This window comes from Ailuropoda melanoleuca, chromosome 16 (assembly GCF_002007445.2).
Source record: "Ailuropoda melanoleuca isolate Jingjing chromosome 16, ASM200744v2, whole genome shotgun sequence".
In the NCBI taxonomy this organism is placed as follows: Eukaryota; Metazoa; Chordata; class Mammalia; order Carnivora; family Ursidae; genus Ailuropoda; species Ailuropoda melanoleuca.
The window spans coordinates 77391556-77414299 of record NC_048233.1 but is presented as its reverse complement, the minus strand read 5'-3'; the positions used below and the strand labels follow the sequence as shown (position 1 = coordinate 77414299).

Here is a 22744-nt window from a genome sequence, read left to right as displayed (position 1 = left end):
TAAGACCACAAATCCTGAGAATTTCCCCTTTACTCTGGTGACATTGTTTCCTCTCCTTTTAGCTTCAGGTTTTGCTTTGATAATATCTATTTATTATTACAAATCTCTGGAATTTTCACTATAAACTATCCAAATGAATGTGTAGCACATTGAAATGTTGGTCCCTCTAAAATAAATGTCTGTTAAGAATCTGCAGATGTGCCTTATTTGGAAAAAAAGAAAAAGGACTTTGTGGATGTAATCAAATCAAGGAAATGAGAGCATCATGATTTAAGGTGGACACTATATCCCATGACCTTATGAGACAGAAAGGTAAAGGAAGTTTAAATAATAGAGTCACAGAGATGAAAGTCATGTGAAGGTGGAGACGGAAATGGGAGTGATGCAACCAAAAACAGATCAACAGTCACCAAGAGCTGGAAGAAACAAAGAATGAGTCTCCCTTAGATCTTTTAGAGGGAATGAGGAGAGACTGCCAACACTGTGATTTTGGACTCTGGATTCTAGAACTGTGAGGATTCAATTTTTGTTTTATTACGCCACTCAATTTGTGGTATTTTGTCACAGTAGATATAGGAAAGTAATGCACTATGTAAACAGTCTTTTCACTGAAGTGCTTCTATTTGAATCCTCTGGAATAAATTCTTTTTGAGATGTAATTTGGTGTTCTTTTTCTTTTGAATGAAAAATCAAAATACTTATCCTTTTATTTTAAAGACTGTATCAATGAAAACTCAACTTGCAGAAATAATATTTTCTGAGAATAATTATTACTTGTGTTTTTAAGAATTTTTATTAAATGTGCTTGTTCAAGAGTGTTTATTGAAGATTTTTTTATACTGCAAAAGAAAACAAGAAGGAAAGGGAAGGTGCTCTCAGTTGAAACATATTAAGACAGTGGAGTACAGCTACACCATAAAATACAATACAGCCTTTCAAGACAATGTTTTAGAGCCCCTTCACTGAAGAAATTCCAAGCTTTCCTGACATGTGAGAAAGTAAATGTATGTATAAAACATAACCATTTTTGTAAAACAAAGAAGGTTAACATTCCATAATCTCATGCAACATCTTTTTATTTTTTTAAGATTTTATTTATTTGTCAGAGAGAAAGGAAAGCACACACAAGCAAGGGTGCAGCAGGGAGAGGGAGAAGCAGGCTCCTCACTGAGCATGGAGCCTGATGTGGGACTCCATCCCAGGACCTGGGGATCATGACCTGAGCCAAAGGCAGATGCTTAACCAACTGAGCTACCCAGGCATCCGTCTATTATAACATTTTACATGTGCAAGTTAGTAGAGGGTATTGTACATATTGGCCCATTTTGTATCTGGGAAGATGGGGATTTGAAGAGAATATTGACTTCCTGACAGTGGCAGGATATTTGTATTATGGTTTTATTTGCAGTTTGGATTTATTACAAAGAAAATGTAATATGTAAATTACAAGAAATAATAACTTTGTATTCAGTAAACATAAAACTCATAGCAAAGAAAATTTTTTTTAAGATTTTATTTATTTATTTATTTATTTATTTATTTATTTATTTATTTGATAGAGCGAGAGAGAGACAGAGAGCACAAGCAGAGAGAATAGCAGAGGGAGAAGCTGACTTGCTGCTGAGCAGGGAGCCCAAACCGGGATGCCCGGACTCCATGATCATGACCTGAGCTGAAGGCAGATGCTTAAACAACTGAGCCATGCAGGGGCCCACAAAGAGAATTCTTATATTACTCCTTTTTTAATGCTACTGAAGTCTTGAAGAATATTTAGCATCTAGCAGAGAACTTTCAGTATCAGCCAAATCATATTTGATTTTTGAAAAAAATCAACAGATTTTTTTTAAATGAACTTAAAGGAATTGGGATTAGAGTGATTTGTTTTAAAAATAACTAAATAACTAAAAGAATATAAAAATAAAATTAACTAAAAGTCCTTTTACAATAGATACAAAGATGGATAAATTTAAGATTATAAAAGTGGACATAGTTAAAAATAAATGCCTGCCAGTTATCACTGAGTGATGAAAATAAATAAGACAATCTTCAAATCAAAAGAGGAAGAAAAGAGAAAAATGTCAATGAGTATATAATTAATAAAGGGATTCTCAGGATTTGACAAATCAGAAAGATAATATAGAATACAAAAATTATACAAATATTGAGAAATAGGATTTTTTTTGTACTTTGACAAATCAAATTTAAAAAAATGAATATGCATGATTATCAGAGATTCTATAGATGGTAAACTTATAAACTGGGCATGTCTCACTTTCAGCACCAAAAAACGATACATAAAATGCTCTTATGTACTTGGTGACAATAATATTCTGCAAATTGAAAAAATAAGAGAATAAAAAAGAGCAAAAATGTAAATACTTTCAAAAAAACCTAAAAATGTTGGAAATTAAATCTATTACTAAATAAAGCTTATATGAAACAACAAATTAAGATAAATCTATTTAAATTTAATGACAATAAAATAAGTTTTTGAGATTTCACCATATTGATCCAATTAAAAAATGTGTATCTCTGAACATGCCAAACATTAATCAAATATTTTATAACCATGAAAATAGTTATTATTAACCCTAAAAGAAAATGAACACAATTGCACTGTTTTCTCCAGTTTGATGATGGAAGGATTCATCACTACACAGAATGTAAACACACACAAGAATTTTATTTAAAGGCAAATAATACATACCAGTTTCCACCATTTCCAACCTCCCAGCCCTGGGCAATCCTGGAACATGTGCAGAGGCCTGCTTTTAGATTCCCCCGAAGCCACAATGTGCCTCTGTGCATGTGCCCTTCCCTCTAACATAGACAAGCTTTAGAGTTCTGAGATAAGATCAAGAATTTCCCAGTTCCCTTTTTTCTCCATTTTGGAGACTGCCCACTTGCTTGAAATTAGATGAATCATGCAAGGAATCTAGGCTTTTAGAGAGTTCAGAGAGCAAGGGGAGCTGGGTCTGGGTCATGTAATGAAGCTGAGATAGTCAAACCTGTTAGATAGCTGTAAACCATCAATAATGAAACTGATTGGAGTCTCCAGGGTAGTATTAGACCTTACCCAGCATATCATGAAGTCCACAGATCTTATCTTAACCAAGAATAAAAAACTAGGCATCCAGATGTTCCCAAGATCGAGATTAAACTTTTCCAAACCCTGTCTCCTTAATCGTAACAATTAAATCCAATATTTGTTAAGCTATTGTATTTGTTTTTTAATGCTGCATAACAAATGACCACTAACTTAGCAACTTAACACACGTTTATTATTTCACAGTTTCTATAGGTCAGAAGTCCAGCATGGTGTGGCTTGTTTCTCTGCTGAGGGTCTTACAGGCTGAAATTTAGGTACTACCTGAGTGACATTCTTGTCTGGAGGCTCTGGAGAAGAATATTTGATCCCAAGCTCTATTAGGTTATTGGAAAAATCCAACTTTTTGAAGTTGTGAGACTGAGGTTCATTCTTCCTTGAAAAAAACTAGGAACAACTCTGGGCTCTTGGAAGTCAAAGGTATTCCATTCCCTCTTCTTCTTCCACTTTGCTCATCTTTTTTCTGAAGCTTACTGTTATACCTGGATTTTAAGGACTTATGTCATTAGGTCAGACCCAGCTGGATAACCTCCCTAATTAAAGGCCAACTACTATTTGACCTTAATTACATCTGCCCAATGCCTTTATAGTTATTTTAGAGTCATGATATAATTTATTGCAATAATAACTCAAAGAAAAAGGTAAAATATTTTCTTGAAATTTTTTGAAAATCAGTTGAAAATGTATCTTATTTTCATTTAAAAACTTAGAAACTGAGGCAAGCTTGGGGAGTTTTGATTTGGAACCAGAGAGAGAGATATTAAAGGGAAAAAAAAGAAAAAAAAAAGAACATGAGTCAAGCATTTCACTGCAAATTAGAACGTGCTATGGGAGTAAGTTCACACATCTCAGTTATATCCAACAAATAATTGTCACACAGATTGAGGAAGTAGACTGGAAAAAATAGCAGCCACTGTAGGGTGTTTTTTTTTTTATCATTCCTCTGATATATTTTCTACTTAAAATATTTATTTTGAACACGGGCTGGAGGTATAAACTGAAAAAGAACCCATATTTCTGATGACAATTAAAAAATAATTAATTAGGGGTGCTTGGGTGGCACAGTCGGTTAAGCATCCAACTCTTAATTCCAGCTCAGGTCACGATCGCATGGTTGTGAGATGGAGCTCCACAGTGGGCTCCTTGCTCAGAGCAGATTCTACTTGTCCCTCTCCCTCTGGTCCTTCTCTGCTCATGCGCGCACATGCTCTGTGCTCTCTCTCTCTGAGATCTCCCCATGAAAGAAGGAAGGAAGGAAGGAAGGAAGGAAGGAAGGAAGGAAGGAAGGAAGGGGAAGAAAGAAAGAGAAAGAAAGAAAGAAAGAAAGAAAGAAAGAAAGAAAGAAAGAAAGAAAGAAAGAAAGAAAGAAATTCCTCAAACTCCTCTAGTGGATAGAAAATGGTTTGAACTAAGAGCATAAATGACTAATTTCACTATTTTCACACACACACACACACACACACACAAACACACACACACACTCAACCAGAAGCTAATCTCACTTCCATGATGGAATTTGTTGTTTTGGGCTTTTCTTGTATTTCCAATCTGAATGTTTTCTTTTGTGTTATTTTTTTTGTCAATGTGATCATCTTTATGGGAAATGACATCATTATTCTCATAACCAGAGTTGACCAGGTTCTTTACTTTTTCCTTCCTGAAAATCTTTTATGTATTTGTCATTCTTTCTAGAATGCTCCTAACCTTTGGACTCAGAAAAGAAACATTTCATTTTCAGCTTGTGCTACAAAAATGTTTCTCTTTGTGCTTGGAAACATAGAATGCTTCCTTCTGACAGCGATGGCCTATGACCACTACATGGCCATTGTCATGATCTGCCATGTTCTGTAGTTACGAACCACACCTCTGTATCCAACGGATGTTGACTGGCTCTTGGATCAGAAGAGTTCTAGTCAAAATAGGGTAGCCATGCCAGATTTTCTCTCTGCCCTTTTGTGGGTCTTACCAAATCAGCTACCTCATCTGTGACATTCTCCCACTCCTTGAGCTGGCCTGTGGGGACACTTTCCTGGATGAGATATTGGCTTTGCCAGTCACTGTTCTCTTTGTTATGATCCCTTTTCTGTTGATACTTGAATCCTACAGTAAAATTATTTCCATCATTCTGAAGTTGCCATTAGCAACAGGACCAGCCAAAGCTTATTCCACTTGCTCATCTCACCTCGTAGTTGTGGCTTTATTCTGCAGATCTGAGATTGTTAGCGTATTTATGACCTAAATCCAAATATATATTTCAGAACAGACAAATTTATGTCTCTTTCTATACCACCGTCATTCTGAGGTTTAACCTCATGATATATGCTGTGAAGATAAGGATTCATAATGGCCTTGAGAAAACGGCTACCTTAATGTTTCCTGCATTCGCCACTTTCATCACTTCACTCATCAGAGTATTTGAAAGTATTTGAACCTGCGTTAGCATTGGGAGTTTTCCTGCTGTAATATATGCTATTCAGAGAAGCTCACTGTTCGTTCCTCTATGGCCGTCCAGTTGTCCTAAGAGCGTGTACTTGACAAATTCTCTTCTTTTTTTTTTTTTTTTAAAGATTTTATTTATTTATTTGACAGAGAGAGACAGCCAGCGAGAGAGGGAACACAAACAGGGGGAGTGGGAGAGGAAGAAGCAGGCTCTCAGCGGAGGAGCCCGATGTGGGGCTCAATCCCAGAATGCTGAGATCACACCCTGAGCCGAAGGCAGACACTTAACGACTGAGCCACCCAGGCGCCCCGACAAATTCTCTTCTGTATTTGAGTATTCTTTCTCACTATTCTATTTTATGGCATCAGAAGACTCTGTACCCTTGCTTAGTACTACACCGTGCTGAATATGAGGCTTTGAAGTCCTCCGCAGAGATGCTTCTTGGATGTGCCTCCTCAGTAGCTCCAGCCTGGAGGGCTTCTCACTCGCTCACTGAGCTCTCATCTGTCTCCCTGTGCAATCTGTCACCATCCTCCTCACTGCCTTCCGTGATCCAGGCACGTACTCTTGCAAGAACCTAAGCAGCTTTCCTAATCATTCTCTGCTACCACATTGCTGTAGGGGTTCCCTCTCTCAGGAATAGCTTCCCTTCCAAATCATAAACTTGCAGAAATCACTATTTACTAAAAAACCGGAAGAAACACCTGATTTTTGACACGAGAAATTGATCTTAAGCCATGATTCTTAAGCAATCTGTTGAAAAAAAATTGTCTTTCCTACAACTGAAACCTAGAATTCACAGACCACTTGCTCTGAGTCTTTCCCATGATCTCAGCTGGATTTATTTCAGATTCTCATTTTATCCTCAGTAAAGCTTGAAAATATTCACACCTTAAAGATGTAAAATGAAATTGGGAGAAGAGGAAAAACTCCCCCTCTTCAGATTACCCTTGGGTTAAAACTTTAATTTTTTGAACCATGTGTAGTACATTCAAACAGCTTAATCTCAGGTTGTGCAGGTGGCCACAAAGAAATGAATAGTATAAAAGTATTGTATATAAAAACAACATTTGTCATCAGAACATTTAATACAAGCCGCTAGTGATCAAGGAGCATATCCTAGAGGAGAACGCAAGAAAAACAAATTCGACACCTCAATCTGATTGGAACAGAGGCTCCTAATTGAGCGTCTATAATAGATAAGGTAAGACTCAGATGTGTGTCAATTTTGGATGTTCTCAGATAATAATGTCCAGCACCCTCTTCCTGTCCAAGAAATAAGATGTACTAGTCCATGGAGGGGTTGACAGAAAGTATTCTGGGAAGACTAAGAACTATGGGGAAAAAATAAAATACAACACGTCAGAGATGCCATAGTGATGCTTCTAATTAGAAATGTAAATTTGTCAGGTGGAAGAGATCCCTGAGGTGCCACCAACTAACTTTCACTTAAAGAGCAGTTCATGTCTAGAGCCAACAGAATTATTATAAATGTGACTTGTGTATCTTTGATGATACAAATGCTTTTCAACTACAATCCCTGAACCATTAAACCCTCTATAGTGAAAAAAATCAGCAACAACCCAAAGAAGAAAGGTAAATACAAGCTAATTTATACTGATACTAAGCTTAGATGATATTTTTAAATTTAAAATTAGTATTTAACACAAAGTAGCAAATCTATCATTTTATTACAGTGACGCCTATGTATTTCTGATTTTATTAAATAAAATTTACAATGAAATAATGATAATAAATAATGGTACTAAGTCACTTTGAAATACTGAAAACTGGAATAACTGAAGTAATTTTTCTAGGTAGAGATAATATTATTGGAAACTTCATTTTGCACCAATCACTGTAAGAAATCAGTGTTATATTTATGAATTCAACCTGATGATGTAATAAGAGATTTAAAGCAAAGCAAACCATGAAATAATGTTACAACCATCGGGGAACCCAAAAAACATTTATTTTAAAGGAAAAAAATGATAGACTTAAGGACTTGCAAAATAATGAAAAAGAGTTTTAAATTCAATATTGTTTTTAAATTGATTTAAGGTTTAAGTTGCTAATTTATATCAAATCTATAAATATAACTGAAGCTTGGGTGGCTTCAATATTTAACTGAAATAGAGTGTTGTTATACCTTCCCTTAATCATTTGGAGTTTTTCACATAATGGAGGCTTGGATTTAAACAAAACTCTTACAAAATGAAGTTTTATTTCCCTTTATCAATAAGAACTTAAATATTTACAAGAAAGAAAGTAGTATAATTTTGTGAGAGCACATGGAACAAACTACTTTTTTCTGCTTTGTTCCACTCTTGAGAAATACATACAGAAATCTTACTATTTCATGTTATACATCAATTATTTCATCACCAAAATGTTGGATTTGTGCAGTTAGAAATTATATTTTATTTAGCACTGGAAGTAATTTTCTTCTAATAATAAGCATGAAATCATTTATATTAAGTAAACGTCATTTGTAAAAGAGATACATAAAGATTGGAATTTTATTCTCTTGTGTATTAATCCATTTCTCCCCTTTAAGGGTATGATTTTATTTAAAATATGTCTGTTGATTTACTTAATTTCAGAATCAAATACTCAGCATCATCTTAGGTATACAAACATATTCTAAGATCTATATTGATCCCAACTAGGAAAACAGTCAAGGTCCTTACTCCCAGGTCCTATAGTATTAATGAAAGAAAAGGCATACAAAAGGAATTAGCCAAACTCCAACAATCTTGGCTGAACGGTGATATGTACTCTAGGCATTAGGTTCACAGAGTAGAGATAATAATATAAACAAAACTATTGGTAGAGAATTCATATCTTTTAGAGCTTGACATTTTTATAACATTCTGATGATTATTTTGAGATCTCATTCCATTTCCACATTAATCACGTGATAAAGAAAAGGTAGAGGGGCACCTGGGTGGCTCAGTCATTAAGCATCTGCCTTTGGCTCAGGGCATGATCCCGGCGTTCTGGGATAGAGCCCCACCTCAGGCTCCTCCGCAGGAAGCCTGCCTCTTCCTCTCCCACTCCCCCTGCTTGTGTTCCCTCTCTCGCTGGCTGTCTCTCTCTCTGTGTCAAATAAATAAATAAAATCTTAAAAAAAAAAAAGAAAAGGTAGAGAATTTTTTTTCATGCAGCTTAGAACAGAGAGTACAATTTAGAAGAATAAATTTAAGTTTTTAATAACAATGACAACAGCTCCCTTTAGAGAGACTTTTATGACTGCTGGGACTTCAAAATGTTTCACATATATAAAATGAATTCATTAATAGAAACATCCTAAATGTTCATACAGTATTTAGCCAGTTTTGTAGTTGAGTGGACTATGGCACAAGGAGATTAAGCATCTCTCCTGAGGTCACACAGCTAGCGGGTGGTAGAGCCATAATTTAAATCCACCCCATCTTGGCCAGACTGTATCCCTTGTCCATGACACTATGGTACACTGTTTGGTGGACAAAGTCCAAACCCATGAGAACGGAGAAGTGAAAGGCAAGCCTGGGACTGATCTTGAGCCAAGAAATTCCAAGGGTTCAATGTCTAAGGATTCATTCACTTTCAGGACTATGCAACACAGATTCATCTCTGAGAATGAGTACCTCTTAAATTTTGTACCTCAGGAGTTTCACTCACCTTACCTTAGTCCTGGCCCTGATGAAAGGAAAGAATGAAAAAATAAACATGGTCACCAAGAAGCAACTTAATAATTCTATTAAACACAATTTTGCTAATCACTGTGGTACAACCCTGAGGCCTACAGACTTAAGAACATAATATCATATTCATAGCATATTCATAATTATAGTTATAAAACCACATCTAATAATAAATCAGAATAAAATTGATAGGTAACTTTACCAATACTATCTCATTTAACTACCACAAATAAGAAAGCAAACTTTAAAAAAACCTAAGCAATTGCTCAATGTCACACAGATAATACATCATGGAGTTAGGATTCAAACTCAAGTCCAATTTAAAAAAAAAAGAAAGAAAAGGCACTGGGGTGCCTGAGTGGCTCAATTGGTATGGCATCTGACTCTTGGTTTTGGCTCAGGTCATGATCTCAAGGTCACGAGATTGATCCCCACATCAGGCTCTGAGCCCGGCACAGAGTCTGCTTGGGATTCTTTCTCTCCCCCTCCCTCTACCTCTCCCTGGCTCTCTCTCTCTCAATAAATAAATGAAACATTTTTTAAAAAATAAGCACTGACTTGTAATCACAACACCTGCATGCACATGATCAAATTATCTATCATTAGTAAATCTTAATAGTCTTATCTCTGGGAAGTGAGCTTAGAAACTGTTCTCTGAGATGTTTTTTGAGGAACAACAGAGATAGTGGAAATGCACACAGCACACAGACCCACATCTTCCCCTGCATGCACCCACACACATACCCACATGTAATGAACACACTCCAGGCTATCCCTGTTTTCCCAGGGTCACCCTCTTTCTTATTTTTATCTCTTTCTATGCTCCCAGGCAACATTCCCTAAATAAAACCTTTTTATATTCCCCATTTACTATCCAACCAAAAGGTATTTGTTTAATTCCTCTATATGTGATAAAATATTATTTTTTAATAAATTGCCCAATAGTATGAACTGTATAATAAGAAAATGTATGATCGGGGTCATCAAGTGATAGGAGGGTAATGAAGAGTTCAAGCAGGCAGTTGAAAATATATGGAGAAGACAAAGGCTGACACAGTCCTATTGATGTGTGGTAGAGAAAAATCATAAGGAAGTACAATAGGATTGTCAAAAAATGTAATTAAGAATGGGATCATATGGCATAGCTGGAGATCTATTTTCAGTTATTGCCAATTTTTCCAGTGTCTGTGCTGAGCAGGGCAAAGTTTGGTGTATCCTGGGCTGTATTCAGAAAGTATATGGAGTGATCTTAAAGGAAGTTTCAAGTGCATATGTACAGTGATAATCCACAGGATCCAAACTGAGAAAGTGAGAAATACACAAATAGTAACACTATTAAATTAAAAGCAATTACAGTAATTATGAAAACCAATGTAGATACCCTAATACAATTTAGAAAACAAGTACTGATCCATTAAGGTAAAACAAAAGTACATGTTAGATTGACCCTTTCCACAGATGAAACACCAAGAAAAACCACCAGAAGAAAATCTAACTGAATTGATAGAATTTGTTCTCTTGGACTTTGTTGATGTCCCCGCTCTCCAGTGGCTTCTATTTGGGTTGTTCTTAGTCATCTATATCATTATTGTAATGAGTAACGGCATCATATTTCTAATAACAAAACTGGATCCTGCTCTCCAGACCCCTATGTACTTCTTCCTAGGCAATTTGTCCTTTTTGGAAATCTGCTATGTTTCGGTTACTCTCCCCAGAATGCTTATGAACCTTTCGACCCAGAGAAGAACTATTTCTTTAGTTGCATGTGCTACACAAATGTGTTGTGTTCTTGTGTTGGGAGCCGCAGAGTGCCTCCTTCTGACGGTGATGGCCTATGACCGTTGTGTGGCCATTTGTAACCCTCTGCACTACCCTCTAGTCATGAGTCACAAAGTTTGCATCCAGCTGGTGGCTGGCTCCTGGATCAGTGGGATTCCAGTCCAGATAGGGCAGACGTTCCAGATTTTCTCTCTGCCCTTTTGTGGCTCTCATTTAATTGACCACTTCTTCTGTGACATCCCCCCAATACTCAAGCTTGCTTGTGGGGACACCTTTGTGAATGAAATGATGGTCTACATGGTTGCTGTGTTGATTGTCACAGTTCCCTTTCTGTTGATACTCGTGTCCTATGGCAAAATCATCTCCACAATCCTTAAACTGCCGTCAGCCACTGGTCGGGCCAGAGCCTTCTCTACCTGTTCATCTCATCTTACAGCTGTGGCATTGTTCTTCGGATCAGCCATTATTACCTACTTAAGACCCAAAACCAGTCACTCAGCAGGAATGGACAAAGCACTTTCTCTTTCCTACACTATTGTGACTCCAATGTTTAATCCCCTCATATACAGTCTAAGGAACAAGGAAGTCATAGCGGCATTGAGAAAATTGCTATGTAAATAATTCTCTTTGTTAAAAATGTTATACTTGCATGAATTGATTTCTTATGTATTGATGTTGAAATTTCAACAGATATTTATATTAAAGTCTAATATCTGTCTATACCATGGAAACGGTTTTTCCAAATTAAAAATTACTTGTAATGTTATGTGTCAAGTCATACATTTATGTACATTTTATCAAATAGCCAATCATTCCATTGCTAATGTCATAGTTTTCTTGAGATTTATTTTCCTCTCTCAGTAAGAACTTTTGACAAGGATTGATGTAATAGACTTAGTTGTAACATGGACTCTGTTGTATCACTTACTGGAAACCGTATCATTCATTTCCATAGAGTTTTAATGGCCACATTAAGAACCAGATTGACAATGAACACTAAAATAAATAAATATGTATATCTAGCAATGACTCTACAAGAAATCATTAAAGAAAAAGCACCTTTCACTGGAAACATAGCTTCACAAATGATTTTGGTGCACTAATACCAGTCAATATTAAGCACGATTTATGCTACTATCAGATTAAACATTGCCATGTAATACAGTCTTATGATTTGATAAAAGTGAATATTATTATTAAAATATTTGTCTGTAATAAAAAGAGGGAAGAAAGTTATGGGAATGTATTTTTAATATACTTTTCTAGAGATGAGAGGGTGATGGGAAAATTAGGGAAAAGGAAACAAAGTTTTATAACATATATCTACTATTGGGACACCTGGGGGGCTCAGATGGTTGAGAATTGGATTCATGGTTTCACTTAGGTCGTGATCTCCCTGTGGTGGGACTGAGCCTCTCATCAGGCTCGGAACTAGGATTGGAATCTGCTTAGGATTCCGTCTCCTCCGCCTCTGCTGGTGCTTTCTCTCTCTCAAATAAATAAATAAATAAATAAAATCCTTAAAAAATATATATCTACTATAAAAGCACAGATATCACACACCTAACTTGTATACCATACACACACACACACACACACTGAAAATGATCAACAAAAATATGATAATCAATGTTAATTATAGATATCTCAGGGTAAAATATTCTATTATTTTCTTCTTTGTTTTACTGATATTTATAGCTTATTTCAATAAGCCTGTGTTATTCATGTAATCATGAAATGTGAATATGTATCCATAAATACGTATTCATTGTATATCAGGAAAATCATTATGATTAGCTGTTTGTTTCTCTATTTGTACTGATGTAATTAACCTTATTAATTGTCAATATTCATGCCTATCTAATGAATCCTTGTATATGCAGGCAACAGATCTCTAAGGAACCATGACCTGTCACCAGTGCTTCCAATTAAAAAAAATGTGCTGAAGCTTGCACCTGCTTTTAAAGCTTTAGTCCATAAGTGAAAATGTTAGTTCTACTCACTTGCATAGGAACATATCAAAACTATAAAAAATATAATGTAAATGACTGGCTACAGGAACAAATTAATAAAATAGCAATATAATATCGAGAGTAAAAAATTCCAGGAAAATTTCGAAGCAGAAATTGCATAATTCCAGAAGCTATTATATGTGGAATGGAGTGAGGCAGATATGAAAAATTCTGCCCATTTTCATTGTCCGTCCTGCCTAATATGGGGGGAAAAGTTGAGGTAGAAGCTACAACAAGGGGAAAAACAGTTAAAAATAACTAATAGATGTCAAATAATCTAACGTTTTTATAAAAGGGCAAATAAGAGCTCTGTTCTTGGAGCACTGTGGTTATTTTTTGCTGGATAGTGAAGTTCCATACTTCCCCCCCCAAAATCCGTGAACAGTATCAACAATTATTTTCTCACTTACCTAGTCAACTTACAAATTATACACTATATGTTAACTAACTGAAATTTAAATAAAAACCTGAAACAAACAAACAAGAAAGCAGTCACCACTTTCAGTGATAATAATATGCTGAAAATTTATTTGTCCTAGTTTTTTAAATATAATGAATATGTGCAGGGAATAGATGTGCTTTATAAATTATAAATATCTTTCTTGCCAAGGTAAACTTTTGTTTCTTATTTTTAAATTGTGTTATTCCTAGAATAATTCATTCACAGCACTAAGAAGTTGACTTTTCTTCTTTATAAACACAGACATGTATTTATACAGGTTATCATGCCTGTGTGTATTTGGGTGCATGTGGACCTGTGCACTTCAGGAGATTGCTTACCTGGACTGATGTTAATTGATAAGGGAGGAGGGAAAGGACAGCAGCGTGTGTGGAATCTTTACGCAGCTTGATTTGGGGAAGGTAGAAACTGCGTATGTCTATAGTTTGAATTTGCATTTGTGGCTATGGATTCTTGGCTGGAAAAGAATATGCAGGATATAATGATATATATATATATATATCTCATATATGATATATGTTAGCTAATATATATATAATACATGATATATATATATATAGTTGTTTTTTGGAATAGTAATGTGCCATAGATAACTCTTACATTGATGAAATATTCCTTTACCTGTGACATTAAAACATTCAAAACAAGGCTATTTCACTAAGTCAGATAATTAGTACCGAGCACATGTTTGGAAATAGAATAATATAACTGGAAGATACAGAGAAGGTAATCATAAGGATGAAAGGTAGAAAAAATGGAAATTATATAAATTATGAAACAAAGTTTTTGGAAAAATGATGCTAAAAGCTCAGAGGAGAATTGTCAGGCTTTGCCATAATAAGCTGTATGCACAAAAGGTACATAGGGGTGTGTGTGTGTGTGTGTGTGTTTACCTTTGGTGTGTAAGGCAGATGATAGGTCACTCTCTAGCTAACTAGATACACAGGAAGGATGATAGAGTTCGTGTATGTTTGTGTGTGCACACCAACATATTTACAGACTTTAATTTCTAGATGGCTTCATCCAACTAATTTTATTTCTGATAATTAACAATTGTCATACACGTATAGCGATATATATATGATGTTTCTTTGATGGTCTTTATTCTATGGCAGCCAAAATATTTGGCAAAACAGTGAGTCCATTAATTAATCAATAAGCTTCTCCATACATTTGGTCTCTGTACTGAAAACATATGTAAACATTAGGAAACTGTTTCATATCCTAAATCAAATAAAAGGAAAAGAAACTTTAGAAATCTTTGCTCTTTTTGCAAATTGCAAGTGAAATGAGGTGACTAATTTGACAAACTGCTTTATTTCAGCATGATAAGGAAAGATAATAGATGACAATAGGAAACACATTAGAAAAAATGAAAGTAGTTAATTAATTAGAAAACATTTCTAGAGGCTTATATTCTGTAAATCAATTGACTGGAAGCAAGAAGAGATATGACATAGAAGAAAATAATGTGATATGGGAGTTAATATAAAGCTAAATGATATTCCATGTCTGGAAACAATGTAAGGCCCTGAAAGCCCAGAAACCCAAATATTTTCTGGTGTATAACTTGAGAAGCCAAAGCAAAATAGACTCTGTCCAGAGGTTTAAAGAGGCAAGGAAGTTTGGAAGCTGTTACAGAAGGATTTGCATTAACATTGTGAAAATTAAAATAATTTCCCTGTTTACATGTGTAGCCTTTAAAAAAAATGTGCAGCCTTCATTCTCCGGAAAACTAGATTTTGTCAAATACCCCCTTCTTCAAAATTCTTGAATTTTCAACAAGATTTTTTGGGTCAAAGATTATGTGTTCATAATATTGCTGTGAGAGAGTGATGTGAGATTATTACCATTTTATAGACAGAGTAGTTGATACAAATAAAAATTGAATGGCTCAAGAATGCACAGTTAGGGTAAATTAGAAATAAAAACCAGCTATCTTGATTCCTGAACTAATGCTATTTTCATTATACCATAGCATGTGCTTATCAAAGAAGAAAGCAAAATAGCATTCTCAAACATATTGTAAATATCTTCAACACCCTCATCATTATCACAACGTAGAATATATTTAACTCTTAATACATGCAAGAAAATACATGAGGTAGGTTAAGATATTTTACTCATACATACTTACAAAAACAAAGATGACATAGGCATCATGTTAACTGGTGGAAGTTAAAAGGCTAGTCTCTAAAAATGAAAATTCAAACTTATACATCAAATGTTACAATTAAAATACAAGCCCTTATAAAGAAAAACTAATCCGAAGGGACAAATATCTACAAGGATAACCAAACTTATAAAGTGCATAATTGTTAGAAAAATGATACAATTCTCAAGTATTAACAAGAATGTTTAGAAATAAAGACTGAATATCCTCTGAGTTGCACATTCAAAACAGGGAAGTGGGTGTTAAGGGCAATGTTGATAAACCCCCTAAGTCTTCTTACCTGTAGTGTATTTATGAATGATTAGTTCTTGATTTTGACCTATACTCTCTAGTAAAAAGAACCTTATTTTATATAAATGAGACAATGATAAAATGGGAAAGATCAGTCACTGTTACATTAATTTAAATATAACTTGTAGGCAGACAGTGTTAGGCATCTTCAATGTGTATATATTACGATTTGTGATATTAAATAATTGTGTGTGAACCAGACTCCCTACTCAGTGGGGAGCCTGCTTCTCCCTCTGCCTGCCACTCCCTGCTTGTACTTTCTCTCTCTCTGTTAAATGGATAAATAAAATCTTAAAAAAAAATGAAAGTCGTAGATTTCTTTTTTCACTGCAATGTTGATAAATCAAATATGCTATAGTAAAGAATTCTGAGAAGTTAGAAATGCATTTCAGAAACTGGAGTGAAAAACAATGATGGGGGCGCCTGGGTGGCGCAGTCCTTAGGCGTCTACCTTGGCTCAGGGAGTGATCCCAGCATTCTGGGGTGGAGCCCCACATCAGGCTTCTCCACTATGAGCCTGCTTCTTCCTCTCCCACTCCCCCTGCTTGTGTTCCCTCTCTCCCTGGCTGTCTCTGTCAAATAAATAAATAAAATCTTAAAAAAAAAAAAAGCACAATGATGAAAATATTTTTTAATTTGATTTAATATCAATTAACATATAGTGTATTATTAATTTCAGAGGTAAAGTTTAGTGATTCATCAGTTGCATATAACACCCAGTGCTCATTGCATCAAGTACCCTCCTTAATGCCCATCAACAGTTACCCCATCCTCCCACCCACCCATGAAAAATCTTTAAAACAGGATGACAGAGCCAGGTCAGATGTTTGACTTTCTCTGGATATACATGGAAACATTTTCTTAATTCATACTGAGAAAGCGGATACAATTAAAGATTTTCTTTTTTTTTCTTTTTTTTTAAAGATTTTATTTATTTATTTGACAGAGATAGAGACAGCAAGAGAGGGAACACAAGCAGGGGGAGTGGGAGAGGAAGAAGCAGGCTCATAGCAGAGGAGCCCATAATGCCAGGATCACGCCCTGAGCCGAAGGCAGATGCTTAACAACGCTGCCACCCAGGCGCCCCTTCATTTTGTTTTAAATTTGTTTACAGTTTAAAATATGATTTATAATTTGCCTTGTGATCACTCCTTCAACACATATCTCGTGTAAACCTATCATGAAGAAATGAATGTGTCATAAATACAAATGGGAATACAAGCATAATATTTACAAATATTTGACAAATGGGAAAGGCCAGCCCCATTTCTTCTACACATTTTTAAAAACAATTCTAACAGTTGAAATTATCTGAAAATTTTAAAGGTAGGTAAATTTATAATACGCTGTGAAAAAAAAAAAGAATTTGTCTTAAAGAATAGAGCATCTGGAAATTGATTAATTGGCTTGGTAAAGATGCAGTCACACTGACTTCAGGCCAGAACTCTAAAACACAGAATTGGAAAGGATTACATAATAGTTATGAATGATGGTGCCACCGTAAACATGAGTTGAGTGGATAATATTTATATTAAATAATATTTCTGTGATAATCATGAGACAAAGGTATTAAAAAGTGATCTGTAAAATGCTCACACTGTTTTCTTGAGTAATAATTTTTTCAGTGCTGCAATCACATCCTTGTTCCTAAGACTGTATATCATGGGGTTAAACATCGGAGTCACTATGGTGTAGAAAAGAGAGAGCAGTTTGTCTGGTCCTGCAGAATGACTGGATTTGGGCCTTAAGTAGGTGATGGTTGCTGACACGAAGAATAAAAGCACGACCATGAGGTGGGAAGAACAGGTGGAGAAGGTTTTAGATCGGCCCCTGGCTGAGGGCAACTTCAGGATGGTGGAAATGATTTTCACGTAAGAGCCAAGTATATGTAGGAAAGGAATCATGGCAAATAATATAGCAACTACATAGACACACATCTCATTAAGTGAAGTGTCCCCACAGGCTAGCTTGATCAATGGGGGAATGTCACAGAAGAAGTGGTTGATTTGATTAAAACCACAGAAAGGCAGTGAGAACACCTGACATGTTTGTCCTATCTGGACTGGAATTCCACTGAGCCAGGCGCCAGCAGCCAACTGGATGCATGTCTTGTGGTTCATGACGAGAGGGTAGTGCAGAGGGTTACAAATGGCCACATAGCGGTTATAGGCCATCACCGCCAGGAGGAAACATTCTGTGGCTCCGAGCATGAGGAAAAAGCACATTTGAGTGGCACAACCCAGCATCGAAATGCTTCTATCCTGAGTCCAAAGGTTAACCAGAATCCTGGGGAGGGTGACAGACATGTAACAGATTTCCAGTGAGGAAAAATTTGCAAGAAAAAAATATATGGGTGTCTGGAGAACAGAGTCCACCCTCGTAATTATTATGATAAGACCATTTCCTGTTAAGATGAATATATAGACAAGAAAGAAAATTCCAAATAGAAGTCCCTGGAAGTTTGGAAGGTCAGAAAATCCCAGGAGGACAAATTCCACGACTGAAGATAAATTGCCGTCTCCTGTTTGGTCTCTGGGTAGCATCTGTGAAAATAAAGAACTCGACATGTGAAGTCACTTTATCTGTCCGAGTTGTAGTGCACTGAACTTTTAAAATGACAAAGTCCCTAGCAATGAGTCCTAGGGAAACGTCTGCATTTGATGTTAAGCCATGATTTAAAAAATGCTCATTCTTTTACTAAATATTATCCATCAAAAAACATTCCTATCAGGAATTGTTTCTGCTGAAAAATGCTCTATTTTCTTGTTTCTGATAATGAGATGAATGATGCTGTGCTTTGCTATCAGCTTCAATGATAGGAATATCAAAGTCTAATTGAAATCACATTAATAAAAATAATAATATTAATTATAGCAAGCCATTTGACAATTTTCTTTAGAATGGCTTTTTCCATCAATTCTTCTCTCTCATGTTATTTCTTTTAAAATATTTATACTTATTCATATTTGGATTTAAGCTGTCTCAAATATTTTTTGTGACATCATGTCATTATATTTTAAGAAACGACCTGAAGAAAGTGATTTTCCTGGGTGATCGCTGTGACTTTTTTTTTTTCTTTTGGTCTTATAATAGTTGTTATAGCCAGTTTATTTCAACCGAAAGAAGTCATTCGAAACTGGCTATCAAAGGAGAAAGAGATATTTATCAAATTGTGAATATTGCATTTGAGTGTTAATTCCTGAGATGAATAGCCATGTTTTCATTCAAGACTTAAGTCAAAGGGAGAAAAATCCAAAAGGGATTCCTTTTTAAAAGGGTCCAAACAGAAGGCTGCCCTTCCTACTCTGATCATATATTCATTTTGCCTATTTCCATTCTATTTTACTAAAGTATTCTCTAAGTTACACAAAAGTCCCTGTTCCTTTATCGGGTTCTCCTAGACCATCCAACTCCTTGAGCTCTATTGTTTCCCCACACATACTCTCTCTTTCTAATGAACGCCTAAAGTACACCCTACAAATCTTTCTGTGATACCAACAGCACCTTGTTGAATTCTGTGTTTGATTCACCTAGTACTCAAATAATGGAAAGTTCTGGTATGACGGTATCATTCCTATGGTACTGAGTAAAGGCTGTGCACATATTCCCGTATCTGAGGATTGCATTTAAGCATGTAACTTCTAGAGCCGGGATTCCATGTTGTGGTAGGTGTATTCACAGACATTACCTTAATCAATGCTCACAATGGTGCTGGAAGGTAATTCTGTCACCATTTTACTTGTAAGGTAACTTCAGCTTTAAAATGTTATATGAATCACCCAAGATCACAGCAAATAAATGGCATTATTAAGTAAGGTTTGAATTCAGGCTGATACAACTCCAAGTCCAAGTTACTTTTACTACAACAGGTAAAACCAGGAGACCATAGAATAGCATATTTGTATACTACATCCTTTCTGGGTATTTAATGTATATAAACCACTCAATATGCATTTGATTCATAAATGGGTAACAGCTCCCATTATTAACTGGCATGCATTATACACTCCGCCAGTGGTTCTCATGCCATGTTTGTATTCATCTCTCTCTCCCCTCATACAGTAATCCTGTCTTTAGAGGGCTCTAACAGATGAGAATTTTGGAAAAAGAACAAGACAGAATTAACAAGTAATTGGAAAATAAATTGGAAATGAATAATCTACAACTTACTAAGTCACTAATTTGCTCAAACTGGGTTTGATGCAAGTTCTGAATAAGAAGTATTGATGAATATTTTTTTAATTTCTCACACATTATAAATATCAAATGAGTTGCACAATACAGATTTTTGCAGTGTAGGAATTAGAATCATAAATGTCTACGCAATTTCTAATTCCCCTCTTAAATATTATAATATTGTAAAATCTTTCCTGAATATAACAATATGTAGCATTTTCTCTATGAATTCGTTAATTTTTCAGTTTATTCCAAAAATGCCATTCATAAGCAGATTTACTATATTATTGGAAGATATATACTGATCAGATATTGTGCAGGGTTCATAAATGACTTTTTAACTTTTTAATGACCCAGAAAATTGGAGAGAACTGAGTTATAATCAGTGCAGAGATCCAATAGTCTCTGACCATAAACCGTATTCTAATTCCACTGTATATTTCAGATTCTGTTTGACAGCTTTTACTTACATGATTTTCTATTTAATATACATCTCTATGAATGATTTTATACATTTAAATGATTTTGTGTCTAATTTCCAAAATTTTCCAATGACATTATAACGCTCTGCAATACGAAGATACAATTACCCACATCTTCCATGAAGCTGTGCACATTTTATTTTCTCAAATGACACTTCAGGAATAAATGAATCAGGGACCAGATGAAATTCAAGCAACAGGAAGGAAGGGAGAAAGGAAGGCAGGCTAGAAGGAAGGGAGGTATGGAGGGAGGGAGGAAGCAGGGGATGGAAAAGTCACAACCTGAGATTTCTTCTAAGTATTATCATAACTAAATATTTACATTAGTGATTAATAAAATATGGTTTCCAGTGCTTTAAATCCACTAAATCCATGCCTAGCTTTGGAGAGGAGATCGTATTACAAACAAAAGTTGATTGCATGTATGTGTTCCTTTGTTAGTAGAGGAGAGCAAAGAAGGCCACGTTACTATTCTGAAATTAACACTACATTCAGTCTTTCTCAAAAGTCCTACAAGCTGAAAGGTAAACAAAGACTTGATTCTTTTGTCCATTGAATAGATGTAACTTTGCTGCAGTCACGCTTTTTATCTCAGGGACACAGGAAAATTTCTGTTTTATCTAGCTAATGACCTCGAGCTCTAAATCCCCTTGGATAAGGACAAAGACAGTTAATATTTGCAGTTCTTGTCTGTCATATTTCTTTAATCAGAAAAATCTAATATCAATAATTTTTAAGATTTTATTTATTTATTTGAGAAAGAGAGAGAGTGCGAGTGGGGTGGGGTTCAGAGGGAGAGGGAGAAGCTGACTCCGAACTTAGCAGGAAGCCGAAAGCAGGATGGATTCTGGGAGTCCCGGATCTGACCTGAGCCAAAGGCAGATGCTTAACCGACTGAGCCACCCAGGCGCCCCTCAGTAATTTATTAATGTCCTAAAAGTTTCAGATTTCAAGATAGTGTTTCTTTAGAAATGATGATTTATTTCACTGATGGCAGGGCACAGACTTATTTTTAAAATATCCGGTTACCGCCTTACTAAGTTTTGCTATATTAGAATTCTTTTTCCAAAACTTTGTTACATTATGAATGATGCTACCTTTCAAAGCAGGACATTTTAAGTGCTTTTAATCATTTATCTCACTGGTCTCCTCATACAAAAGCAAAAACAAAAAGTATAGATGTGGCCTGAAATACAGTTTTAACTTAACTTCATTACATTATTCCCTTAGTATTCTATATTTAGACTTTCTGATTTTTTTATACTGAAAATACAATAGCTCAGAAAACCAACCCAAACTGCAAATAAGACTTTTGATGAAAAGGTTTACACTTACCTTTATAGACTCAAATGAAATTATTTCTTTCTTTGATACAGAGTGTTTTAAATGTTGTTCTCTTGAAAATGTGATTCTAGAATGTTAAATGCCATTCTATTGAAATTAAATTTTAAACTATTTGAATATTAGGAGTTGCAAATAACTTTCTAACCAATATTTTTCTTTCAAAGCAAATAGGGCTCTTTAAAAAATATTTCTTTCTGTCTTCTGGGAATGTGTCCTCTCCCAAATCACCATTTAATTGAACTGACTCATTATATGTGCCATTCAAATATTTTGGGAAACAACCAAAAATATCTCTGGCGATAACATTTCTTTTCAGAGATGTCTTATTCTACTGTTCTTTCAAGCATTTTGTCTCTCTTTTGCTTTGTTCTTTTTTTTTTTTTAAGCTGTCTCTAGCAAATAATGAAATGTTTTTAACTAGTTAAGTGTTCTTTAGAACTTTTAATAAATGTCTTCATTGGACCATGGATTTGCAGGTTTTCTCTTGACCTTTACAGTTTATAGGTGCTCTCCTGACCTTTATTATGGTCCCTAATTTGTTATTTATACATAAAGTACTTGTGTGGAGAAATTAAAGATAGATCATAAGTGGAAGAACTTATAAAATCAGAAGTATTTGTGAAAGGGAACATTACAACCAGGATTTCAGGGATTGTGAATTATAAAGGAAGCATGGTAGATGGTCAAATAGACAAAGAACTTATGTTTGTTAAGGACAAAAGATCACAAGGGTGACTCTTTTTTTTTCTCTTTTAAATCATGTAAAATTTAAACATATATAAGGTGGAGAGAAAG

General features: G+C 35.2%; 2 protein-coding genes and 1 pseudogene across 2 annotated transcripts; 2 read left to right on the top strand and 1 right to left on the bottom strand.

The window, feature by feature from the left end:
• The first annotated feature begins 299 nt into the window (after positions 1-299).
• LOC117796611 lies at positions 300-5345 on the top strand (annotated as a pseudogene).
• Positions 5346-10666: 5321 nt separating this feature from the next.
• LOC100480452 (olfactory receptor 10AG1) lies at positions 10667-11632 on the top strand. Its single transcript, XM_002926847.2, is given in 1 exon segment — positions 10667-11632. A coding segment is annotated over 1 exon segment (966 nt).
• A 5907-nt stretch (positions 11633-17539) lies between these two features.
• Positions 17540-18514, bottom strand: LOC100463767 (olfactory receptor 10AG1). Its single transcript, XM_002926864.2, has one exon. It carries the CDS (start codon positions 18512-18514, stop codon positions 17540-17542), a length of 975 nt encoding a protein of 324 aa, XP_002926910.2.
• Between the last annotated feature and the right edge of the window lie 4230 nt (positions 18515-22744).

Bases quoted from the DNA above. Each gene is read 5' to 3' on its own strand.
- LOC100463767 (XM_002926864.2), bottom strand. From the start codon at position 18,514: ATGTCGAGTTCTTTATTTTCACAGATGCTACCCAGAGACCAAACAGGA.